Source organism: Corvus hawaiiensis, chromosome Z (assembly GCF_020740725.1).
Source record: "Corvus hawaiiensis isolate bCorHaw1 chromosome Z, bCorHaw1.pri.cur, whole genome shotgun sequence".
NCBI classification, from domain to species: domain Eukaryota; kingdom Metazoa; phylum Chordata; class Aves; order Passeriformes; family Corvidae; genus Corvus; species Corvus hawaiiensis.
The window spans coordinates 5,811,394-5,836,201 of NC_063255.1; the positions used below are offsets into that span (position 1 = coordinate 5,811,394).

Genomic DNA, 24,808 nt, shown 5'->3' on the forward strand with positions numbered 1-24,808 from the left:
TGAGTGCCCATGGCTGGGTCATGTCCAGCCTCTCACCCACCAGCACCCCCAAGTCCTTCTCAGCAGTCCTTCTCCCTGCTCTCAGTCTGTTCATGCCCAGCCTGTATTCATACCAGGGTTTGCCCTGACCCTGGTGCAGCACCAGCACTTGGTCTATTAAATCGCATGGAGTTCCCACAGGCCACATGTTCCCAGCTTGTCCATGTCCCTCTGGATGACATCCCATCCTTCAGATGTGCAGCACCACTCAGCTTGGGGTCATCTTCAGATTTGCTGAGGGTGCACTCGATCCCTTTGTCTATGTCACTGATGAAGACATTAAATAACACTGGTCCCAGTACAGACCCCTGAGGGCACCACTTGTCACTGGTGTCCATTGGGACTCTGAGCCCTTGACCACGACCCTCTGGATGTGACCATCCAATCAATTTCTTATCCATCTAACAGTCCACTCCTCAAATCCATCTCTCTCCAATTTAGAGAGAAGGATGTTGTGAGGGACCATGTCAAAGGCTTTACGGAAGTCCAGGACATCCACAGCCCTTCCCTTGTCTGCTCATGCTGTCAGTCCACCATGGAAGGCCACTGGGTTGGTCAGGCAGGACTTGCCCTTGGTGCATCTGTGCTGGCTGTCTCAAATAACCTCCCTGTCCTGCGTGTGCCCTAGCACAGCTTTTAGGAGGATCTGTTCCATGATCTTCCCAGGCACAGAAGTGACCCTGACAGGTCAGTAGCTCCCAGGGTACTCCTATCTATCCTTTTTAAAGATGGGTAGTATGTTTCCCCTTTTCCAGTCACCTGGGACTTCACTTGACTGCCATGACTTTTCAAATATCATGGAGAGTGTCTTGGCAGCTACATCAGCCCTTTCCCTCAGGACTGTGGATATATCCCATTGGATCCCCTGGACTTACATATGTTAGGGTTCCTTAGGTGGTCACAAACCTGATCTTCCTTGCCATGAACTTTGCTATCCCAGTCCCCATCCATCTGTCCATCTCTCAAGAGGTGTGGAAAGAGAGAAATTAAGACTGTGGCAAATTTGTTGAGTACCTCAGCTTGCTTTTCATCTGTTGTTACCAGTTTATTTTTACCATTGTTTATCAGAGGGTGCACACCTTCTTTGACCTTCCTTTTCTGGTTAGGTCTTCAGTTCATTTAGAATAGCCTGGAGGTTTTCAGAGCTTCTTCCAGCAGCCTGCAGCTCCAAAAGACAGTACACATGCCAAGACTATCTGGATCACATCACTGCTCAGCAGAGTGCTTGTCTTCACTCCAAGACACTCCCATTTTAAGGCAACACAGTGGTCAAAGCCCTTCGCTGTGTGCTTGCTGAGTCAACTCTTTTCCAGTCTCTTTGCATCACTTAGATGATCTCAACTGATTGGACAATAATGAAGAATCTGTACTTATTTTTTGATTCTGCTGTTCTGAAATTCATTAAAATACTGAAAAGATTAGTACAAATACACTTGAGCGTTTTTCTACTTGGGTAGAAAAGTGTGGTATTGCTTTTTGTTCTCCAGGAATAGCAGAATAACATATATGAAAATCATGACAAACCATTATGTAAAGTGGACACTCTTCATAAGTATTGCCATATAGTAATTTTTTCCCTTCAAAATTTTTGAACAGAAATTGTTCCCAAATAACGATATGAATTAAAGTGGAGCCATCTATGGTGTTTTGTTAGGCGCTGTGCTAAGAATCAAGTCTTTTATAGACACAGACAGTAGAACACTCCTTAAAAAAATAGCTGTGCAGTGCCAAATGATTATGCTAGAGCTTTTTCTTTCTGTTAGCCTTTCATTTGTTGTTTTTTTTTTCTATGTACCATACTGAAAGCTACATATATAGGAATTGCTTGTAATCTGTAAACTGAAAAGAGAACACTTGCTGTCACTTCCTTTTTTTTAAAAGCATATACAAAATAACATGCAAATTCTTAAAGCAGCTGGTGTTAAAATGTACTTCTCTTCCTCTTATTAAAGCCTAATGAGACATAAAAAGAACCTTTGACATTTCAAGATGCCTCTCATTTACAGAAGTTAATCTGTCTTAGGACTTTATCGTCTGGGTGGGGAAGCTTGATCATGTGTCTAAAACAAAAAAACTGATTAGTAGATCAGTCCTGGATCTAATTACAGGGTGCTATCTTAGAGGTAACAGAGAAGTCAGAAACAGTGTTGTGAGGCTCTCAAAGCTGCACAGCTGATAATTATTCTTTTATTCTTAGCTTAGTGGCACCGGAGTGTTATACTTGAAAAGCTGTTAACCTCAACATTTTCCACCACATTGTATAACAACAAAAGTGTGGGCCAAATTTAGAGCTTTGGTACTGTTCAGAAAAAAGCTTTCCTACGGTTGTTCTGCCCTTCAGAACTGCAGGTGTGCTTGTTTGATGGGTACTTTGCCATCATTTAGAAAACCTTTTATTTCCATTTAAGATTGGTCTGACAGCTCTGAGTTCTGAGAATTTTCAGGAGGTGCCAAGTCTAGCAAGTCTTAAGCCTAGCATTGGCCATCAGAATTTTACTTAGTCTGAGTGGTCAGTTGGGTCCCCACGGCAGTCACAGACTCTTGAAGTGTGGCAGTCTGAAGTGGGAGATCGTGAGAAGCATCCTAAGGGTGAGGAACTTCCTTGTGAGTGATGGATTCTGCTTTCTAATGTGCTTTGAGGTGTACTGGGAAGGTGAATAGTAGATAAATATTCCTGAATGCAAGGTGCCATTGGTAATATATATATATATTTCCTAAATAAATAGCAAACTGAGCATTTTATTAGTTTTACCTAAATATTGTATCCCTTGAATTTATTTTGTGGTTTTCATACTTCTTGGGGAAAAAAGTCATCTGAATACTTTCTTAAGTATTAGAAAGGATGGTTTTGTTAAGAAAAACATGGTTCCTAGTATCTGATTTTCAAGAATTGCTGTTGGGCAGGCTGCAGGCTAGCTGAAAAATAGCATCATACAAATTTGTTTTACTGTGTTCAAGAACTAGTGAGCTGTGATGTCTGTTGTATTATAGAAGTCATGGATTCTCTTTTGATAGATAAACAGGCTGGAAATCCTAACTTTATTGGCCAGGAAATTCCTTTGAATGAGATAGCATTTCTAGTAAGTATGCATCTGAATGACAGTGTTTACAGTTTAATGGGGATGTTTTTTTGTTGAGTGTTGGTTAATGTGTTTACTGAAGTGGCCAGCACTGCAAAATTTTCTTTAAATGGTTCTGCCAATTAATCTCAATTCAAACTTCCTGCATTACCTTTTTCCAGATGTAAGTGAACATTATTCAAAATCATGGGATGTTTTTGCAATAGCCACAAGCGTGTGAAGTTTAAAAGTTGTGAGGGTACTTGAAGCTTCTGAGCATGTGCTTAGAAATATAAAAGATACAAGTCTAGTATCCAGGATGTTGTAAAGTAATGCACTGGGCTATTTGGCAGTAGTCCATGCTGGAGTGTTTTATTTGAATAGGTGTTTTAGTTAATTTGTTTTCCTGATTTTTTGCTTGTCTGACATTTGAAAATAAGGTTAATTTGATGTGAAAAAGTTAAGGGAGATGTTATTGATGTGAAACTAGTCAAGGGAGATGTTATAGATGTCCATAACAAGCCGACCAAAGAAACATTTCTCTACCTTGGAGTCAAGTTTACATGTATGTAGCTGATCTAGATGTGTCTACACCAGCAGTTTCAAAACTTGATATTTCAGATACACAGCTTGGAATACAGGATACCTGGGCTAAAACTCACTCAGCTCTGAGTTCAATGTGGAGAAGCTTTCTTGTGTTCAGATCTACATTGGAATAAAAAAGAGCTGGGCTTGGTAGGTGAGGCTTGCACTCTGCATATAGGATTATTTTTCTGAAATTATTTGCATAGTGACAGATTTCCTGTTATTGGGGAGTTGTTGAAGAAGGGTATGTCTTCCTGTCTGTAACTGAAACTTCTGCTAGACAGTTAGTTCCAATTGAATATTTAGCAATTTTGGTTAAACTGTGGTTTCCATACCATTATTGGGTTAATTGCCCATATTGTGTTCCTGTGTCCAGTTCCAAAACTTTTTCATTGGTTCTTTTGTGCTTACAGCCAACATGCAATACTTTGTGCCGGTTCTAGCACACACACACAGGCTCTGGGTTAGAACAAACACGACTGCAGTTATCTGAGCACTCCTTTGACAGCTGGTGCTTCGGCGGGCCATCGCTGTTCGGAGCACTCACATGTGCTCTTACACCTTTCCCCGCGCTTCTATAAAGGTTAACCCGTTAATTTCTGATGGTGCCGCGGTGGATAGGTAAGAGGGAGGACGGCTCGGCGCGGCTGCCGGCGGGGTGTGGGTGGGTGTGGGTGCCCTCAGCAGCCGTGCCTCCGCGCTTCCCGTGCCCCCCGCGCCGTGCTTGCCCTGCCGCGGTGCCGGGGCGCGGTGCCGAGCCGGACGCCTCCCTCGAGGGGGCGGCGCTGCGGGCGGCAGCGGCCCCAGGGCGGGCGGCGGAGCCGAGGCAAGGGGCGAGCCCCGCACGACCAAAGTTTCTTGCCCGCGCCGCCCCGGTGTCTCCGCAGAGCGCGGCCCCGCGGAGGGGCAGAGCCGCCGCCCGCGCCCGCAGAATGAGGGAGCAGCGCCCGTGTCCGGGCACCGGCCAGCGGAGGATGGGCGCGCTGGCGCTCCCCGTGAGCCCTGTTAAACGCTTGCGAACTGAGCGCGCTTTCCCCTGTCTTTTCGCAGAGGAGGCCTACCAAAAACTGGCTAGCGAGACCATGGAGGAGCTGGACTGGTGCCTGGACCAGCTGGAGACCCTGCAGACCAGACACTCCGTCAGTGAAATGGCCTCGAACAAGGTAGGAGCCCGGGGGCTCGGCCCCGCCGCCCCGCTCCCCCCTGCGGGCCGGGGGTCGCGGCAGCCGGGGCTGCGCAGGGTCAGGGGCAGGCGGAGGGGCCAGGGCGCTGGAGCGACCCCGGGCGGAGAAACTTGACATGGGCAAGCAGTGTCCGCACGCGGGTTTGGGAGCGGGAGCGGCTTCCGTTGTGGCTTTTTGCACCAGTCTTTTGAATTTCAGGGCAAGTTGTGAAAGTGGTGCAGGTCTTGTAAAGCTACACTGTTTTCTTGTGTGTGTCAGTTTAAAAACAAAAAGAGATTGTTCACGGCTGCTGGCAATAATCTCTTTAGTTGCTCCTTCTTTTCACAGAACCCCTTACAGAATTAGGGATCTTTCCTAGAAACGGTGTAGAAAGTAGCATGAAAGGTGATAAAGATAGTTCTTGAGCCCAGGGGAGCTGTATGGTGCTTTCTATTTGTAAACAGTGATGATGACAGCTCTCATAACGCTATTTGTTATGAAAGAGCACGCTCTCGACCAAAGTGCCATCACAGTAGACACCTACATCCAGAGGTGTGCTTCTGCAACAGAGTGCGCACTTCCTTCTCATCCTGGAAGCTGAGGATTCGCATTATCTGGGAACTCTGTGCCGGGGTCTGCTATGGTCTGTATGTGCTTTGGTTTTGCAATTTGAAATGTCCACATCCTTCATTCATAAGTAAACTTTCTTTCCTGATTTTGGTTTGCAAAGAATGTGCAGGTACATTTCTGGAGTTCGTTTTTTTAAGGTGAATTAATAAAGCTGCTGTTACTTCAAAATTGATTTTTATATTTTTCATCAACTGAATACTTGAGCAGCAACATGTACAATTAGAAATAAGATGAAAGCTTTAATTGAATAGGCTAGTTTTCCATCTCTTATATCTGCAAAAGCAGCTGATGATATTTTAGCACCTTTTAATCATTTCAGTTGTAATTAATAATTTTTTTAAGCTCGCAAATAGTTATTTTGAGTCAGCCTATGCTTTCTTAATATTCTACTGTCTTGCTTTGACTGCTCTTACCAAGTATCTGCTGTTTGTTACTGCCTGTTTTTAAGTTGCTGTTCAAGTGTGCCTGCATGTCAGATATGATTATGCATGTCAGTACTATTACACTTGTGCAGTTTAATCCCACAGTGTAATATCCCCTGTGCTTTTCTTGGCTTTAGAGACTCTTAGCACCAATTCGATCACTGGTTTAGGAGTTACCTGCCTGGCATTACGCTATTCTCAGAACTGCATTTTCAGTTTTTATTGCAGCTGAAAGATCTTGTTACTCAGTACCTATTGTTTATGCATTGCTAAGTTACAAAGTCAAGAGTTTCTGAGGCTGTTTCAGCACTATATGAATCTAGAGACTTTGTTTCCAAAGGGAGTGAGATCAGACCGACACACACAACTTGGTCTTTCCTTGCTAACCAGTTTGAACACCTGTTGGTTTCCTGGCTTGTCATGTCTGTATAACCATTCTTTCACAAAATGCTTCATTTTTTTCAAGTATTTATTTCTTAACTCCTTATAGTATATAAGATATGCAGTCTATTTGATGAACAGTGAGGGCAAGTTGTTTCTAGAATAAGGTAAGATTAATTGCAAATCAATGCTTTTTAAGTTTTGCCATGTATATTCAGATTTTTACAGAAAGAGGACATTTTTAAAATAAAATTTGACAAATTGTGTGCATTTATAAGTAGATTCAGAGGTGCTACTGTGTTTGATACTATGTTTTGTTTGTATTTGTTTGAATTAGTAAGCATTTTCACCTCGTTTTTTTGAAATCTACCCCCTTGTACAAACTTGTGTCATCTTTCGGTGTTCATTTGGGAGTTTTTTGTTTTGTTTGTTAAGAAATTAAAAAATGAAACCCAGAAGCTAAATCTATGCCACTAACCATCATGTGAACAATCTTCAATATAAACCAGCAAGCCCATACAATAGTGTGAGGAAAAATTAGTGCAGGAGGATTTTTACTTCAGGTGTACAGCAGGTTGTTCTAAAGAATCATTTTACTTCTGATTACTGAAATGTATCCAGCATTTATACAATACCTCCTATTGCAATATAACTGCAAACTGTGATCTCTCAGTGGGGCATATAGGTAAATTATACTATTTTAGCTTATTGAGAAACTGAAGTAGAAAAGCTTTGCTCAAGGCTGAGAACATAGACTTCAGTACAGAAATGAACATGCAAGAGTACTCTGTCCTCTGTCTGAAGAGTAGGTTCTGTAAAATCAGATGAGAAAATCAGAAAAAGGAATGTTGTTGAGACAGAAGAACATAGTTTCTCACTTATCTCTTTACTTTTCTATGGGTTTCTCGAAGAACTAACCCGCAAGACTGACTCATTGTTGGTGTGGGTTTTTTCCCCTGGACTTTCAGCTATTTCCCTTGCTTATTTCTCTCCCCTTTATTTCATATGTAACAGCAGTTTCATCATTATTATTTTTCCTTTTTTATGTGAACACATGCAAGACATAAGGGGTGGCATAAGAATTGTACTCTGCACTAGGTAAGAACTTTTGCCCCTTGAGGAAAGGCTGCCATAGTAGAGGAAAAAAAAAACAAAACAGGGTGGAAGCAGTATTTTGTGTCCTGAATGCTTGGAGGAGTCCAGGGAGTGAGTCTTATCTCCCTCCCACTGTCCCTCTCTGTGCAGTGAGTTGACAGCCTGAACTGTTGGCTTCATCTGTTTGGAATCCCTTTGCTGTTGTAGTGCTTGTGTAGGACTAGCATTAGCATATCCCAGTTCAGGGGTATTTATTTTGTTTAGATGCCCCTCTTTCTCAATTAACAGTAGTCTATGACGTGCCAGCTCACAGCTTTGGATGACAGAAAGTGGAATGACGCAGATGCATAAGAAGATCCTTCTTCTCCCTGCTTAAAATTGATTAAAGCAGTAGTGACAGGGTGCTATCCACGACCTCTGGGTGAGCCCCGGCATGTTGTGGGACTGTGTTACCCAAAATCTTTGAGAACATGCTGTAGGTCTGTTCTGGAGAAAGCCAGCTATAATGCTTGGCTGCCTACATTACATCAGTATGACTGTAATAGCCAGATGATTTCCCTTTTCCCAGCCTGTGATACAAAGATTTCCAAGTGCCTGCAGCCATTGCATGTGAAGTAACTGATGGATCTCTGGTGCACCCACAGACATAGTTTGTAAATCAGCGTGATTTCCAAAGGACATAGTATGTAGTTGTATTGTCACTTGTCATTGTGTTGTTATGAATTTTACAGTACTTGGTGTTTACTTAAATTGCTAGCTTCTGAAATTGGGTACTAGCAAGAGAAAACCAGCTTTTTGAAAGCACAGGAAGTTTGTCATCTTTGTCCTCCTTTAGAAACCCTTTAAAGCCTTGAAAGGCTCCAAAGCAAAAAAAAAAAAAATATATAAGAAGCACCATGAATTTGGAAAATTGATGAAAATGTCTTTTGTTTTTGGAGAACTATGTCTGATTTTCTGTATCATGTACCGTTAATATTGCCTAACGTCAGTGGACTGTAGTATTGTTGTGTTTTTCTGAGTAATGCTTTCTTGAACAGATATAAATTAGTTTTAGGAAATAGTTTACACATCTGGGTCATTAATGATAGGATCCCAAGGAATAGTTAGATGTCTCTATTTAACTGTTCTGATTTCCACAGATGATAACCGATATCACTTCTTGCTAAACTGAATTGTGAGTAATATGTCCTAAAAAAAAATGGGGTTTAGGGGGCTACTAGCTTGTTAATTGTGATTTCAAACTTTAGATTCAGCTACTTTGATGCACATATACAAGCAAATGATATTTTTAAGATTTCCAAGTAGCAGACTGATGATTTTTTTCTTTTTTTCTTTTTAATAGTTTTTTTTTTTAATGAGTAGCATCCTGTTCTTTTTATTTCTGCTAAATGAGATTAAAGCAAAATTTAATAGATTTTAAGTTCTCTGGGAGAAGAACTGTCTTCTTCTAGTATGCAGTTTGGCACTATGTAGTTTATGGTCCTCATTCTGGATCTGAGAGTTATTCTGTGATAGACAATACACAAATTAAAAATTCCAGTAATAAAGATGTAGCAACTGCTTTCTCTTAGACAGCATTATTTGTAGATTAGTCAAATGTGGAGGAATATATATAATGAAACTTGTTTGCAAAAGCGTATTTTTACTTCTGTAATCATGATTTTGCAAGCATCTCTTGTTTGTTGCTCTTGTGTGTCTAAGAATCTGAACTTAGACATGGGAAAAGTTTCAGATTGTGTCATTTTTGTTTCAGCTTTTACTCTCCCGCAGAGGATGTGTTTTTCAGGGTTTGCTAATAACTGGTAAAGAGCAGGAGTTTAGAAGATGTCATTCATAGGGTACTTCTCTTCCCACTACAAATGTAAGTGAATACCCTTTCTCTAGGAATCTCTTTTAGGTATCGGAGCTGAGAAAATTTTGATTTGACTTAGTAGGACCGTGTTAACTATGAACCTACTTTTTAAGTATAGACTTTCTTATAATTGTCCAGCTTCTATTACTGGTATATGCAAATTCTTACAGGTTAGAGTAGAAGCCTATTTAAAGACAGTTACTAGTGCTAGTTACTTTAAAAAAAATCTTTTTGAGTTTTTTTTCGGTGATTTGGAAATACCCAAAGCATCAATGTTATCAACCAGCTGACATGCAAAAACTGCCCTAATGTAACGTAGGGCTATATTTATAGTCCTGTACTTGTCACCCACTATGTACATTCACATAATAATCTTAATGATACTTGATTTTAAAAAATACTTACCTGTAAATATTTAACATAGACCAAAATTATATTTGAAGGCAACTTGAAATCTGTTTGCTTACTTTTTTTTTTTACATTCCCTCCTCTGCCAATTTGAGCTGGTTTATAATCACATTTTCTTGCAGCTAAAAAGTATTTTTCCCTTCATCTTTTCAGCACTAAAAAGCTCACACAGGTAATGGGGAGCTGACTAACATAATATCTGGGGAAAGAGGCTAAATTTATTACTTAGGTCAAATAATGGACCATTTGTAAACTCTAAAATGCTTCAAATGGAGGTGCTATGTTACCTTCACTGTGTTTTCCCAGGAAAGCCTTGTCTTCCCAGGAAAATCAGCATCCCAGCGTGACCCTTGCTGGGGTGAAAAAAGCAGGGCCAGAAGGTGCCTCCGGGCCCCTGGCAGCTCTTCACAAAAGCCCCCATTGAATGGAGAAGCATTATTGTGTTACCGCAGACTGACAGTAGCTCTCTGAGTTTACCCAGGCCCAGAATAAATGGAGTTGATGACAGGCCCTGACTCCTGATTTAGTCAACCTGTCTGTTTTATCTTTGTCTTATTCTGTGAAAAAGCTGAAGTGCTCTGGTGGCTAGTACTTTTGTATGGTCCTAGATAGGCTGTGTCTAGAACTAATGAACATGACTCAAGTCTTTTTTGTTAACAGGCTAGATTTTAGCGTTGTCTGTTTTATATTCTTGCTTCCAGCTTTGGGGTCAGGTTCATAGCACAGTAAGGAGCTTGTCTTCAGAAATTACCTTTTGTATGTAAGAGCATAATTTTTTTGCAATGGTTTTTCCAAATGTGGAAGCTCAGCCAGAGTAAAATTGTCTCCTCTGTCGCAGACACTGGTTAGATTGACCTGTTTCCAGTTAAGGAACAAGATAATATGTTATATCCACTTAAGAAGATTTAAACAGCAGTCAGTCACTTGGGTTTCAGCTATGGCGCATAATAGGTGCTGGAAACTTGGCAGTAGAAAAGAAATTTGTTGTTTCCATGAGTAAATATGGGGCTTGCTATGTGACAGTCCTCTGTCTGGCAATGCCATTGTGCTTGGCTGGCTGACATGGTAGTTTAATTTGGTTTTAAATTCTCAGATCTCTCTAAGAAAATCTGAAGTTTTGGTTAGCTCTTTAGAGTGCAGCTCTGTGATAAGGGTCATGATTAAGGGGCAGCCGTTAGCAAGAGAATGGTTGTCCAGTGCACAATCAGGAAATTTTCTATTCATTAAAGATTTCAGTTTGTACAGTGACAAAGTCAAGGTATACTGATAAGTGGTAAGCCTGAATTTTAATTAATGCATACTTGTGTGGCTTCCCCCATTTTTTTGTACTTTATAACAAAAGAAAAGGGCAAGAGTATTGTGGAGGTAAGGAAGGAATGGTTTTCTAGGAACACTCCTCATTTTCCATTCACTGAAGCCAGCCTGAAAGGATTTTAAGACCTCTGGGCTGGAGGGCAGTTCCCTGTACACAACTTTATTTGCTCTCATGTAAGACTACTCATGCTTCTGGAGAGCAGCAGACTTGCCCTTGGGTAACTGCAGTGATGAGTGAGGTGTACATAAATTTTTATATAAAAAATAAAAGGAGATAGCACTTTGCTTGCTATATTGCACAGGGATGTGCTGCAGCAAGATAAAGGGTAAAACTTGCTTTCCTGCAGATGGTTTGCACCAGTCACTCCTTATCATTTATGGCCACCTCCATCTCCTCAGAAACAAGTGGATGGAGTAGGGGTGCCACTTCAGCTGTGGCTGAATCTCTTCTGTGCAGATCCTGCTGCTTCCATAGGGGTTGTGGGATTGCTGCCAAATGAGAAAAATTATGAAACATAGTTTTACTGCTAGGATAGTGGAGTAAATGTGGTGGGTGAGGCTCAAGACAACTGAGCTGTAAGCAGCCCTTACTCCTTGTGTGGGTACATGACAGCAATCACTGGCTTTCTCGGGCCATGACAAGAAGGCAGTTGTGATTTCAGAACATCTTAAATCTGTGGTGGGGTCAGCCCCTTCCACTTTTTTTTGGGAGTCTTCTTCAACAGAAGTATCCAGCACAGGCTATTGTGCTCTGCACCAGTGGAGAGGAGCCTAGAGCTCATAGACATAACAGTTGATAAAAGAACACCGGCATCTCAAAAACAAGATAGGAACTCTTAATCTCACAGATTCAGTCTGTATGTGAAATTTTAGAAGAAAAATAGGTTTTTGCATCTCTCATTCACTACTTTTTGCAAGGTCCTGGATGTAAGAGATGTGTAAGAAGCATTATGCCTCTTTGAGGGTTGCTATTATTTAGCACGTTTCAGCTTTTTAGCTGCTTCTAAGATTGCAGAGCTTCCCAGTCCCTAATAACTTGATTTTTTTTCCATAAATATAAACAAATGGTCCATGCCAACATACAAACAGACCTTTTTCGTAGCCTCTTTAATTATAGGAAATGCTGCAGTATGAAAGATTCTTTCCTTTAGCATAATGGGACAGAAAAATACAGATGAAATGTTACAGAGTAAATAACTAGGGTTTAATGTGGGGAAATAACATTATTTTCAACCACCATAATAACAGATTTTAAAATTATGAAATTTTTCCAGGAGCTGGATTATTTAGTTAAAATGCAGACATCATTGTGCCTTTTTTTGGCATTTACAAAAAAATATTTTTCTCCAAAACTCTTACTTGGAAAGGTCCTTCATGGGTATGAGTATCTAATAACTTCCTTCTTAGTAATAAGATGGTATTCATGACAACTGAAAGGTATGAGAACTATCTAAATAGTTGTGGCTCCTTCTTACAATATTTAGACCCAAGAATGGTGACATTGTATTCATGATAGGGTGCTGCTTTAGTCAAAGCTAGACTGTAAAATATGAAGCATTTAGGAAAGCAGTGGCCATTTTTTTTTTTTTTAATTTTTTTTTTTAATTTTTTTTTTTTTTTTTAAATCAATTTTTTGTTTCTGGTAAGAGGCAGCTTCCACTCTTATATGATGTTTTGGTACAGCAAATGTGGTATTTGCTGAAATGTCACATCAGACTTTGTCTCATAAAGAAACTGTAATAAGAAACTGTTCTTCTCTTTCAGTTACGTTAGTAGAGGTTTTTGTATCGTGTGCTAAAACTTTCTGTATTTAGGAGACTCATCACAGGATTAAGTATGTTGTGGATGGATATTTCCTGGTCTGTGGTTTTTTGTTTGTTTTAGTTTTTTTAATAAAGCTTATCTCAGTAGAAGTTGATCCCAGTTCTGGTTAATTCACAGTTGGTCCCCCAGTGAGCTGCAAAACTGAATCTAGGCAAGCTAAGGCATGATGGAAAGTGATGCTACTCATCCTGCCTTGAAACCAGGTGAGCAGGGCGGTGGTCAGCACCTGCCTCTTGAGCTTGTTCACCTCTGAGCAGGTCAGAGGTGAACCTGCCCTGTGGCTGCCCTATTCTGTACCTTGTGGGCACAATGTGCTGCGACAGGGGACTGCTGCTTCATCTGGATCTGCAGCCAAGGGAGACACTGCTGTGCTAGGGCAAGTTCTGCCTGTTGTTCCCTCTGTTTGCCTGCTCCAGGTGTTGAAAAGGAGCTGCACAGGCAGTAGTACCATCTCCAGTCACCAGCAGAGGAGCAACACTGAGTCAAGCTGATGTGTAGGGACTGTTAACAAGATTCTCTAGGAGCAAAATTTAAACAGCTTGCTGCTTTTCTTAAGTTGTAGTCCACTAATATATGACCAGCTAATGAAAATGAGCTGGTCGAATGCTTATATAAGATCCCACAGCAAGACAATACTATACTTCCACTCAGAATTGCTGTAAGAAAGGCTGCTGGTTTTTGCAAAATTAAGTCAATGTTCATTTTATTCTGGAATGAACAGCCAAGCCTTACAAGAAGTAAATATATGTGGTTAACTGCAACCTCCTAACCATTCCACTACATCAGTCATATTCCCCAGATACGTAACTCCAGGAGTATTTTTTGATGGATATAAAGATGTGTGGTTTTTAATTGAATTAGTTTACATGATTTAGAGGACCTGTAAAAGCAGGCGTTAGTGTATTTAAACCAGGTTATCTGATTTGTGCTCAAGGTTGACTGTACAGCCTTAATGCAGGAGTTTTACCCAGGGTTACAGAAAACCTCACACTGCCAGCTGAGATTAATATTTTCATAAACATGATTTTTGTGATCCAGAATTAGCAGTTATAACAGAGATGTCTTTTTCTAATGACCAAGAGTAAAATGAATAGCAATAATGATGCTTTAGTTACCACAAATCAGCTTCTAAGAAGAGGACTCCAAAGTGGGTAGGTAGAATTTTATAATAATTCTAATATTCTAATATTCTAATATTCTAATAATATTTATAATAAAATATGTTTCTCTTGTTCTGTACTGATACCCATCAATAGATTCAGAACCCCTGCACCAGTTGGTACTTAAAAAGTTATTTTAGTTGCAGAGACTAGATATGAAGGTGTCAGATATCTTTTCCTGTTCTTTCCCATTGTAGTGGTTTATTTTGAGCATTTTAGAATATAAACTGAAGGATTATTTTATGTAGAAACAATGACTTTTCATAATATATTGCCCCCACCTTTGGTGCTTCAAAGGGTCGTCCAAATGAGCAATTTTGAATAAGTGAGGATGTGATTCATGTGTCCTTGCTGACAGAGGGAAGCAGTTGATTGTTTTTGGAGCTAATCAGAACAAATAAAGGATAAACATCCTAGGTGACATTTAGTTTATGGTCTTTAGCAGTATTTCTACAAACTTCATCCCTGGGACATGGAAAAGTAGTACAACTCCAATAAGGAGAAAGCACACTAGAGCTTAGAAAGAAAGAAAAAAGAAATAGCAGGATAGTGCTCTTTCACTAATAGAGTGAAAAAGAGTTTATGGAACAGAAACAACTAAAAAGCAGGCTGTTGGATAGACATTGTGGACCTGAGCATCTTGGAGTATGTTTTAATGAAAAAGTGCCAAGACAGACTAGAAAACAGACTTTTTTTACATATTTAACAATTTTTTGGGTCGTTAATGTGTTTGCTAAACTTAATTGTCACTGTGATAAGTAATGACAAATACGAGGAATATTTGAATTTGGGTTTTTAAAGATTTGATAACTTAAAAAAAAATTGCTGTGTGCTTCTGCAAATGATTTTGAAGGTGTACTATTGCTGGCTTTGCAGGTGGTTGGTGCTGTTGAATGTGTGAGCAGTAGTGTGATTCTAGGCTATTGCTGGTAAGCTTTGTGGCCACAGTAGTGGCACTGGTGACTTTATTACCTCCTATACAGTGGGTAAGTGATGCATGGGTAGCATTAAAGTTGCCAAAGCTTTGGGTTTTGCCATGTTTTCCCCATGCACAAAGGGACCTCCTCTACAAGTACACATGAAACAATGTTTTTGGTTTGGTAGCTGAAATGAATGAAACATGCTATAAGATAATTACATTTGATGGTTAGTGATGAGCATGTGTGTAAGGATGTTTCTCTACTGAGCTCGTTATTTGAATTAAACTGAGGTTCAATAGCAACATCTCAGAACCAGAGGGACAGACCGGTACTTGAGACCTTGCAAAATGCAGTGTTTGTTTTGCTTTCTAAACCTGTAGTTCTCCAGGATTCTTCCATCTTAGCCTTTGCTCACCCCTGTTCAGCTTTTGCTGCCACAGAGAACTGGAGCTTAAAAGTACTTCTTTGTTCTAATCTGGGTGCATTTTTTGCATGAGATGTAGCGTGTGTCGAAGCAGCCCTTGTGTTTGGTGTTGCAGGGAGAGTGCTCGGATTCCTCTGCGTTTCTGCCCTCTGCTGCTTGCTGATCTCCTCGGCAGAGGGTGCCGGCTCCTGCTCCTGCTGCTGCAGTGAATGTTCGCCCTGCTGATCCAGGCACCATGATAGGAAGCGCCTAGGCCTGTCCTAAACAAACAGGTCTGGGGGAAAAAAGTGCAAGCCTGACCTATGGCGTGGCCAAAGCAACAAGCAGAGATGAGGGTGCCATTTTGTAGTAAATGTAGTCAATTGTGTCTCAGCAAGAAGCCAGAAAGTATCCTTGCTGCTTTTACAAAACTATTCTGTGTGTACATGTCAGAGGTTTTCTGTTATACACTGCTTGCAGGAAAACAGCTTTAAGAAAACAAAAAATGAAATTAAATCTCTAAGAGTGCCTCTAAATTAATTATTTTTTGCTTGCAATGGAAGCTTTAGCTGGAAAACACATAAGAATGTTTAGTCCTATAAATGTCAATGTGGTGAATTATTTGACAAATCACAGAATATCTGTTTGGCTACATAAACTTTAAAGCCCAACACCCAGATTTCTCAGTAAAATAACTGTATTTTTACTATACTCTGAAGCATGACCAAAGTTTTGTGTGCCCGAATATTGGACCAAGGTAAGATTGCATTTCAAAATTTGGTAGTTCTTTTCCCCCCTTTATTGTCAGTAAAAACAAATATGTGCATTTTCTAGCACTGGCATGGATTTTCTGCAGCTCTTTTTGGTTATTGCTGTAAAGGTTTCAGGATGATGAAGTTTTTGATACGTAGTCAGAGCTGGGCATTTCTAGCACAGCTTTCAGTACATACCTCTATTTTTAAAATGCAACAGATAATTTTTAAATACATGATGATAAAGTGCTCTAAAGAATTTGTTCAGAAAGAAATCTTGGCATTTGGGGCCTAAAACAAATAATTTTTTTTGGTCAGGAATATACATCTGTAATGATCTTTGTTTCACGGGCCTGTGATGATAGATAGGTTATAGGAATGATAATACAAAATAAAATTGTGCTGTTGGGATAAAATAAATCTTCAGGAAGAAAAAGAGTTTGACAACTATGTTGTGGTAAGTGTTTTGTCTTTTCAGCTAGATATTAGGCCTGTGCTCATGTGTCTTTTAGATTGTATAGATGTGGTATAAATAAAAACATGCTGATATACATAGGCAGTTTTGGTTTGTTCTTGAAATTGTTATCAGAGCTTGAAAAATGTCCCAGTTGTATAAAACTAAAGCTGCCTGGCTGATCAGAGGCAGAATGAGAGGACAGATGTTGAGTTTTAAATCTTACTACACCCTGTCATTTCAATAGTGTGGCTAAGTATGAAACTGTGCCTTAATTGCTCTTGAGGGAAGAGGTAAATGGGATTTGTTTTTCTTTCTTTGTTTCCTTCTACAGTGTCTTGGCTATTGTGAAATAGCATGCTCTATACAAATCTTTCTCTTCTCCAGCGTGTCTTTTCACCACATATCCTGCCCAGCAGTGGTGTCTTACATAATGTGGTGTTGCACATAATTTTGTGAAATGGTGAGAGTATGACTGACTTGTGCTCTGTCTGCCTACTGTTGCTGATGGGCTCATAGGTGGCAGCACTGGAAGGGATAAGATCCATATTGACTTGTACTTTTTGACTACCAGGGATTCTTTGAGGAGTCTGCAGACTTGGACAAATAGCTCTGCATGGCTTCCTAGTCCTTTTCCTCTCAGGAAGTTTTTTAATCAAGACCTGGGACTTTAATTAGTATCAATAATTTATACTAATATTTTAATATGACGTGACTAATATAGCTGTTGTCTAGTGCACCACTAAGGCAAATCCTCATTCTAGTCATGAAAAGTATGCGCTAGGCTTACACTGGACTGGGTAGCTGGGAATTCTTACCACCTAAAGCCCACAGGGAAAGCAGTCTAAAAATGAGAAACATGTTTTGTTTTTAAAAGCTAGGATTATGATTTTTACATGTGTAGCAGTAAATTAAGCAGTAATTAACAGAATAAACATATCAGTCTTGTAAAGTGAGTATGAAAACTTAAATATTCATTGAAATTATCAAATATTACGTCCCAATTTGAATGGAATTTGCCTTAGACGAGACAAAAACTCTCTGGGTATCTTAACAGTCCTGTACAGATGAACTGCACTTATTACAGCCTTTCAGTTTTTTTCTCTGGTATGGAGATTGAACAAAAGATGGCATTGGACAGGGGCAGGCAGGACTGGGAGGATGTACCAGGGCGTCACTCCTGTTTCCTGGAACATTTGAACACTTTGTGCAAATTCAACTAGCTGGAGCTAGTGAGAGACTCTACATTCATTTCATCAGGCTGGGAATGGAACCCAAAACTGATTTTATTTGTCATTGTTGTCACTTTGATAAAGAGTTGGTAGAATCAGCTGTTAAACAGGAGCTTCTTTGGAAGAATGGAGAAAGCTTAATTAGAGGTAGACTGTGAGCATTTTTAACATGGCAAAAGTGGGCTTGTGCGTGTGTGCCCATATAACTGGATAGGCTGATGTTTTTCTTCATCTGCCAAGGTCTTACCAGTGTTTTGTGTGCTGCTCAGAGCTTTTTGAGCTGCTCCAAATATTGTATGTAAATGGACAAAAGGACAAAGTTTCCCAGCTTGTTTCTTTTTTTAACAAATGAAAATGTGAGCCAAAGATGATGATGCCATAGCGATTTAGCCCTTGTTGATTTTGCTTGATTTTAAGATGTTTTTCAAACTAGGGATGATTTTTATAGAGATGTAAAAGTATCTATTTAAGAGGACTGAAATATGAAAAATGCCTTTTTTTTATAAAAAACCTAGTAATAATGAAAGGTTAATAGATAATATTTTACTTGAATAATGTCTGTGTATTTTGTATCCACATTGCAAGTTCATCAGAGAATATACCTCAATCTAATGTTGTACTTCAGTTAGGGGAGCCTAATCAGTTTGCAGTATGCGATGTTACTTTCATGTTTTTTAATCTACCTTTCATTTCAAATTTTGTTAGTGTTCAGAAAAGAAGTTATCATTGATGGGTTATCATTGATTAAACAGAAGTTTTTCATTTTAAATGAAATTTTCTTTAAGGCTTTTCTGTGCTATGTAAGTTCGTAAGTGAACTAAATTATCAAAACTAAAATATATTAATTAATTTTTTATGAGTGTACTTTTAATGATTGTTAAGTACAAAATATTAACTGGTTATAAACCATGGGTAAAAGCAGTGGTTGCGAAAGGGATTACCATATGGTGTTACAGTACAAAGTGGAAAATGCTAAATACAAGCCACATTTGAGTCTTTTCAAAGAAAATATTGATTTAAGTATAAAACTGTTTACTTGTAAACATGAATTTATTGTCAGACTGAGGTTTCTCAGGAGCAACATTTATTCTTCTAGAAAAATTAGCTTAAAAGTGTTTTCTACATTTTAACAGTCAGTTGTGAATAATGCAAATATGTTGAAATAAAACCCCTGGAGGATGACTAAATGGGTGTCTCTCACTTAAAATCCATTTCTACAATGTTAATGAGAAATGCATAAGTTTATATTCATAAGTATGTGTGACTTGAGATAGTCATGGTGCTTGCATTGGTGTTAGATTAGTTTCATAAAAAAGCTAAATTCATGCAGGTGAGAGGGCTCCTACAAAAAAACCTGCTGCTGTTGTGATGACTCTGTTGAAGACTGATAGATGTAGGAGTTGTGTGACTTCTAGCTCTCTTAGCTAAAACCTAGTGCAAAACTGGCCTTATTTGGGAGGGCTTCTGGCTGTAGCCCTTGGACTCTGAGCTGGCGAGCTGTGAGCCTTGTAGCACAATAATGGCTCTGGGTTAATGCCTCCATCTCACAACAGCCCACGCTGTGGAGTAGGAAGGAGCGAAACATTCTCAGGATAGAGTGATGCTGCAGGTCTGCTCTTGTGGAAGAACCACAACAGGGGACATGGTGACTCAGGACAGTGAGGAGTGTTCTCCATCAGGCATGGGTGCGTTTCCTGCTCTTACCAGCACCTGGCCAACATCTCCCAGCATGGCCTGGTCTGAACCTGCTAAGCCCTGGCTGCATGTGCAGTCATCCATGGCTGATGGACTGAGCACCGGGCAATGGAGCAGAGCGACAGGGCCGCATGATCTGAACGCAGCAGGACCCAGCGTGCACTGTCACCACCACCACAGGAGAAGTCAGAGCCCCAAAAGGCACTCAGTTTCTGTGATAAGGGCAAGAGGCAAATCACTGGTATCAATAGACAAGGAGTAAGGAAACACGGGTATACCACAAGCTTCCTCATGCAAATACTGCTACTTGTAAGAGAGATTTAAATCACAGAGGTAATAAGTATGCTATTCAGGAAACTACATAACCAGCTGCCTTTGGCCTGGTTATGTGATCTTGTCTCCATCTCTCTCATGAGGACCTATAAACCAACCTCACAGTACACCTGACTGTGGGACTGGAAACCACTTGGGTTTTGTGATTGCTTGCTTAATTTGACCTAGAGGCATTCAGGTAAAATGCTCACTTACACAAAAAAACAAGTATGAAATTTTTGGTTTGTTTCTCTGTATGCATGAGACAAGGGTGTAATAAATAAGACTAGTTGTTTCTCTTGTTCCAGATGAATAGATGTTCATTATTTTGTGAATCTCCATAGGTGCAGAACACATTTATAGCACCTAAATAAATAATCAAATGAAAGGTATGAAGGATACATTGAAATGAATATTAGTTAGTGAATAACCTTCCTTGAAAGAACAATGATGCTATCACATGCAACTTCATAAGAAATACAACAGCCATGGTTTAATAAGAACTGGAGCGTGAACCAACAAAATTGCATGAAACAACTTGCAGTTTGCTTTCAGAATGTTGGTATCTACAGTGTGTGATTTATGGGCATTTGCTAAGGCATGTTTATGAGAGCTGTACTGAGCTTGTTGCAGTGTTAGTAATCACTTCATATTCCACAAATCTGTGCTTTTGTCTGTGGAATCTTTTTTTTTTTTTTTCCCCACAGCTGTACAAAGATGGATGAAAAACTTGTTTCTTTTAGCATGAAATTACAACCATTCAGCAGTATTTCTGATGAACTGTTAAAGCTTGACTTTGGCGAGGTCTACAGTAGGAACACATCATTAAAATAGGAATGTCATGTTACAGGAGAAGTAAGATTAATCCAGAAATACCTGTAAAAAACTGAGGTTTGTTCTTACATAGCAAAACAGCTTTCTGTATGAAACAGGAATCCCTGTAAAGCTCAGTTTGTACTGGTACAGCTGTATCAGTCTTAGGATAAGTGTGCCATTGCAGGTCTCTGAATGAAGTATCACACTTCCTCACATGTTTCTTAGATATAGCTATCTGCAAAAATGCATAATGTGGGCATAAACTTCTTTTGTGTGTATGCTGTGGTAAATACCTAGGGGTGCTTATTTACTTGCAGGGTGCATATAGATATAAAAATAGAAATAAGGTTTTCATGGGATTCTGCATTTTTAGGGTCATTGATTCTGTCAGATGCCAATGTTCTCTCAGAGCAATAACCACCTGAACTATTCATTACTGCTGTCTGTCTCCTCAAATCTGCTGTCATAACTGCAGATTTTGTCACACCCTGGTCAACTTTTCTCTGATCTAAATTAGCTTTTAACAGTAGCTTCTTTGTAAATTATGTCATTTTGATAGGATCAGATTCAGGGGAAAATAAATTCATAGCAGAATATTGTAAATAGCTTAATATTTGTTAAAATTAAATTCCTTTTACTGCAGGGTGTTTTTTAGAGACTATTACATACATATGTACTCTGTCATTATGTGGAAAACTTTCAAGAAAATGATTAATATATATTGTATCTTAAAGGATTGACAGTTGAGTCAAGAGTTGAAATAGGGTGTCATTTCTGTTGCCTGTGCAATTGCTCATCATGAGTGTCTATTGAAAATACTGCCACTGTAGAGAATACCTGTAGAGACCCTGCTCTGGTATGGTTGAAAAGTAGTGAACCACATTGTGACATTTATGATCTGAAAACAGTTTAATGTTCCTACATATTCATAGCTAATGCTTTTATTATCACTAGAGGGCAGTAAATACAAACACTGAATTACGTATTTTATCAGAACATATTAATATTTTCTTTTTTTTTTTTTTTAATTTAAAATAATAAGGGAACCAAACTCTTTATTAGACATATCAGCTCCTGGGTTTTACTACAAATTTCCCCTAAAACAGTTCAGAAGAACATCATCATCTCAGCCTGTTTAGCATCATAAAATTTTTGTATTTTATGCATAAGAATTATTTATTCCAAATAAAAAGATCTGTAAGATGATACAGCATAGGCTATTCCATAATTTTTAGTAAGTGTAAATCTGACAGGCAAAAGGCTTCTAAGAATACCTTTTTAAAGCAGTATAATCAGTTAGCACACTTAAAACTGAGATTCCTTCAGAAGAAGTGGAGATTTGTTCCAATTATGGTCATCAGTTATCAGCCACCAGTGAAGTTCATCACTTTTTGATATCAGCATGAGACCCAGCTTTGTCTCTACCCCTGCTGCTCACTTAGTGTGTGGCAGCTGGTTGTTGCAGTTGAAACAACTTCTCATATTTGTAGAATTACTAATTGTTTGTTTGGGGCTTTTTACTTAAATCCTACAATTTCCCTCCTAGCCAGGGAGTCTTATGTGGAACCCAGAGAAGTTTGGTGAGGCTGGTTGATTCAGCATAGTTTTCTTGTCTCTGGCTGTCCTGTTTCTTCTGGACTGGCTCTGGGTTTTGGCTGGGTCCGTCCACATGCTCTTTCTTGCTGGATGAAATGACCATTCTTTTCTGCTGTGGTCTTGCAGCGCTGAACAGACTCTCCATTTTTGTGGGGAAGCTTTCTGGTAGTGTACATATCAGCATAACTCAAAGATGGAGCTGGGTAATGCTGTGAAAACAGTGCTGCATTTGTGATGAGTAGGAGTTGGTTTGACATGGGTGATTACTGCTGTTCTCTGGTGTGTGAAGGTCAGCCTAAAAATCATAGAAATATAGAAAGGTTTGGGTTGGAAGGCACCTTAAAGATTATCTGGTTCTAACCACCTGCCATGGGCCTTGTTTTTTTCATCTTTTTAGACAGGCTCTTCATTTGGCTTACGAGATTTCTTCAGGCTATGTGTTCTTGTTTGTAATGCATATAATGCACACTTGTGTTCAGAATTGATGCTCAGACGTCTCTCAAAATGTTGTTAGTGGAACTTCATCATCAGTCCAAGGGGTTGCAGTTGAGAGGACTGTTCTTCTCTCAAAGCTAAGTACATTTTCATATTACCCATCACTTATCTGTGGAAGGAAGGACCAAGGTGGTAAGTGTCCCATGTGACAGTTCAGAAGAGTACTGCAACTGAAGCACAGAATCAGAGAATAAGGTTGGAAGTGACCACAATGGGTCATCTGGTCCCAGCTTCTTGCTCAAGCAGGACCATCCTGGAGCACATTGCACGGGATTGAGTCCAGATAGTGTTTGAATATGTCCAGTGAGGGAAACTACACAATCTCTCTGGCAATCTGTTCCAGTGCACAGTCACCCACATGGTAAGGTTCTTCCTCATGTTCAGGGGGACCTTTCTGTGAATCAGTTTCTGCCCATTGTCTCTTGTCCTGTTGTTCAGCACCTCTGAGAAGAGCCTGGTCTATCCTCGTAAAACCCTCCTGTCAGATACTGACAGACATTGATTAGGTCCCCTCTCAGTCTTTTCTTCTTGAAGCTGAACACACCCAGCTCGCTCAGCCTTTCCTTGTAAAAGAGATGCTCCAGTCCCGAAATCCTCTTTTTTTCCCTCTGCTGGACTTCTTCCAGGAGGTCCATGTCTCTTGTCCTGAGGAACCCAGAACTGGGAACAGCACTCCAGGTGAGGGGTTGAGTAGAGAGGCAGGATGTGACTGCTGGCATTGTTCTTCCTACTGCACCCCGGGATACCACTGATCTTCCCTATGTCTTATTTGTAGTGGGTTGGTTTCAGCTCAGTTGGTTCGAGGCAGTTTTAGCTGCCTTCCATTGCTTCTTGTTGCTTCCTTGTTGCTAGAGGATTGGGTGTGGTGTGCTGTGTTTTCTTATTGCCTTATGATTCTACTTGTGTTTTCTTATTTTCTTATGATTCCCCACAGTAGCTGTGGGCTTATAAGTTGACTGGGGTTTTTCTTTTATTACAAAACATCTTCTCCGTCACATGAATAATATTTGCAAGTTTTTTCTCCTACACACTGTACACAACAGAAATTAGGAAAACAGATACACTAAAGCTGTGTGCACTGTTCCATCACCTCTGTTGCCAGAATGAGAGGTTTAGAGCCTCTCTCTTCTTATTTAGAGTCACAGAAGATGCAGATTTTTGGGGGTCACAGTATCACTATGAAATGCCCTGTTGTGACTTTACAAACTCTTCAGGGTTCCTGCTTTCTTCAGTGTCGTTTACCTAGTCATGAACTGTGTTCCTTATTCCTGGTATGTTTGCAGTTAAATGTCTCTAGTTTACATGAACGACGTCAATGTTCTAAACAAGTGAGGCTGCTGATGGTGACTTTCACATCCTCATAGTTTATCCCAGGAACCACTCCTCCCCCCAGTTGTTTCTTTTCTCTGGAAACTTTCACACTGGAAGTCTTCATGGTAGTGACTTAATTTCAGATCACCAATGAAGAAATTCAGTATCATAAAACAGTTGGAAGTCTTGCAAAACCTTGCTTAAAACAGTCATATTAGATGAAGACAACCTGTTTATGATCATTAAAAATGAATATGTAATCAGATTCTTAGCTCATTCAGTGTGTCTTCTCTGAGCATTGGGAGTGGTGTTGCAGGATATTTTACAATAATAAATCAACAGTACAAGAATATTGCATGTTCAAATACGTAAATGATACTGACTGGTATTAATTACACTCTTATGTGTTGGTTCTGTATCAAGCAAATACCTGGAATATGTGTATTTCAGCTTTTCAGTCATTATACCCAGGACCAGCGTTTTATGAAGTGGCCTGAAGTTACCCATCCATCCTGCTTGCAAATTTTAATTAGCACAAATTAACATTTTGAAAGTCTTTAAAAGTGTGCTAAAACTGAACATCACAGCTCCTGGGCTCTCTGCCACCTCTTTTTATGACTTCTTGGGAGAAAGTTGTCCAGAATTATTTATTAAATAATAGCTAACATTTGCTACGGGTATTAAGGGACTTCATCATCTTTCTGCCTTTCAAGGTCATTGTCTTGTCTTTCAAAACACATAACAGTGCTCATTAAAAACTTCCTTGTTTTTTTTCCTGAGTTATTTTTCCTGAGTTATTACTCACTCACTATAATTTTAAATTACAACTTTCCGATTTCCATATACTTTGCTTGATATAACCTCCTCTAAAACTAATTACTCACTCATTG

General features: G+C 39.7%; 1 protein-coding gene across 4 annotated transcripts in view; it reads left to right on the top strand.

The window, feature by feature from the left end:
* Positions 1-24,808, top strand: part of LOC125319585 (cAMP-specific 3',5'-cyclic phosphodiesterase 4D) — a 368,051-nt gene that overhangs the window by 315,871 nt on the left and 27,372 nt on the right. For all 4 annotated transcript variants that reach the window (XM_048290860.1, XM_048290863.1, XM_048290861.1 and 1 more), the window contains one exon: positions 4,734-4,846. In XM_048290860.1, coding sequence (XP_048146817.1) covers positions 4,734-4,846 — 113 coding nt within the window. The remainder of the gene's footprint in view (positions 1-4,733; positions 4,847-24,808) is intronic.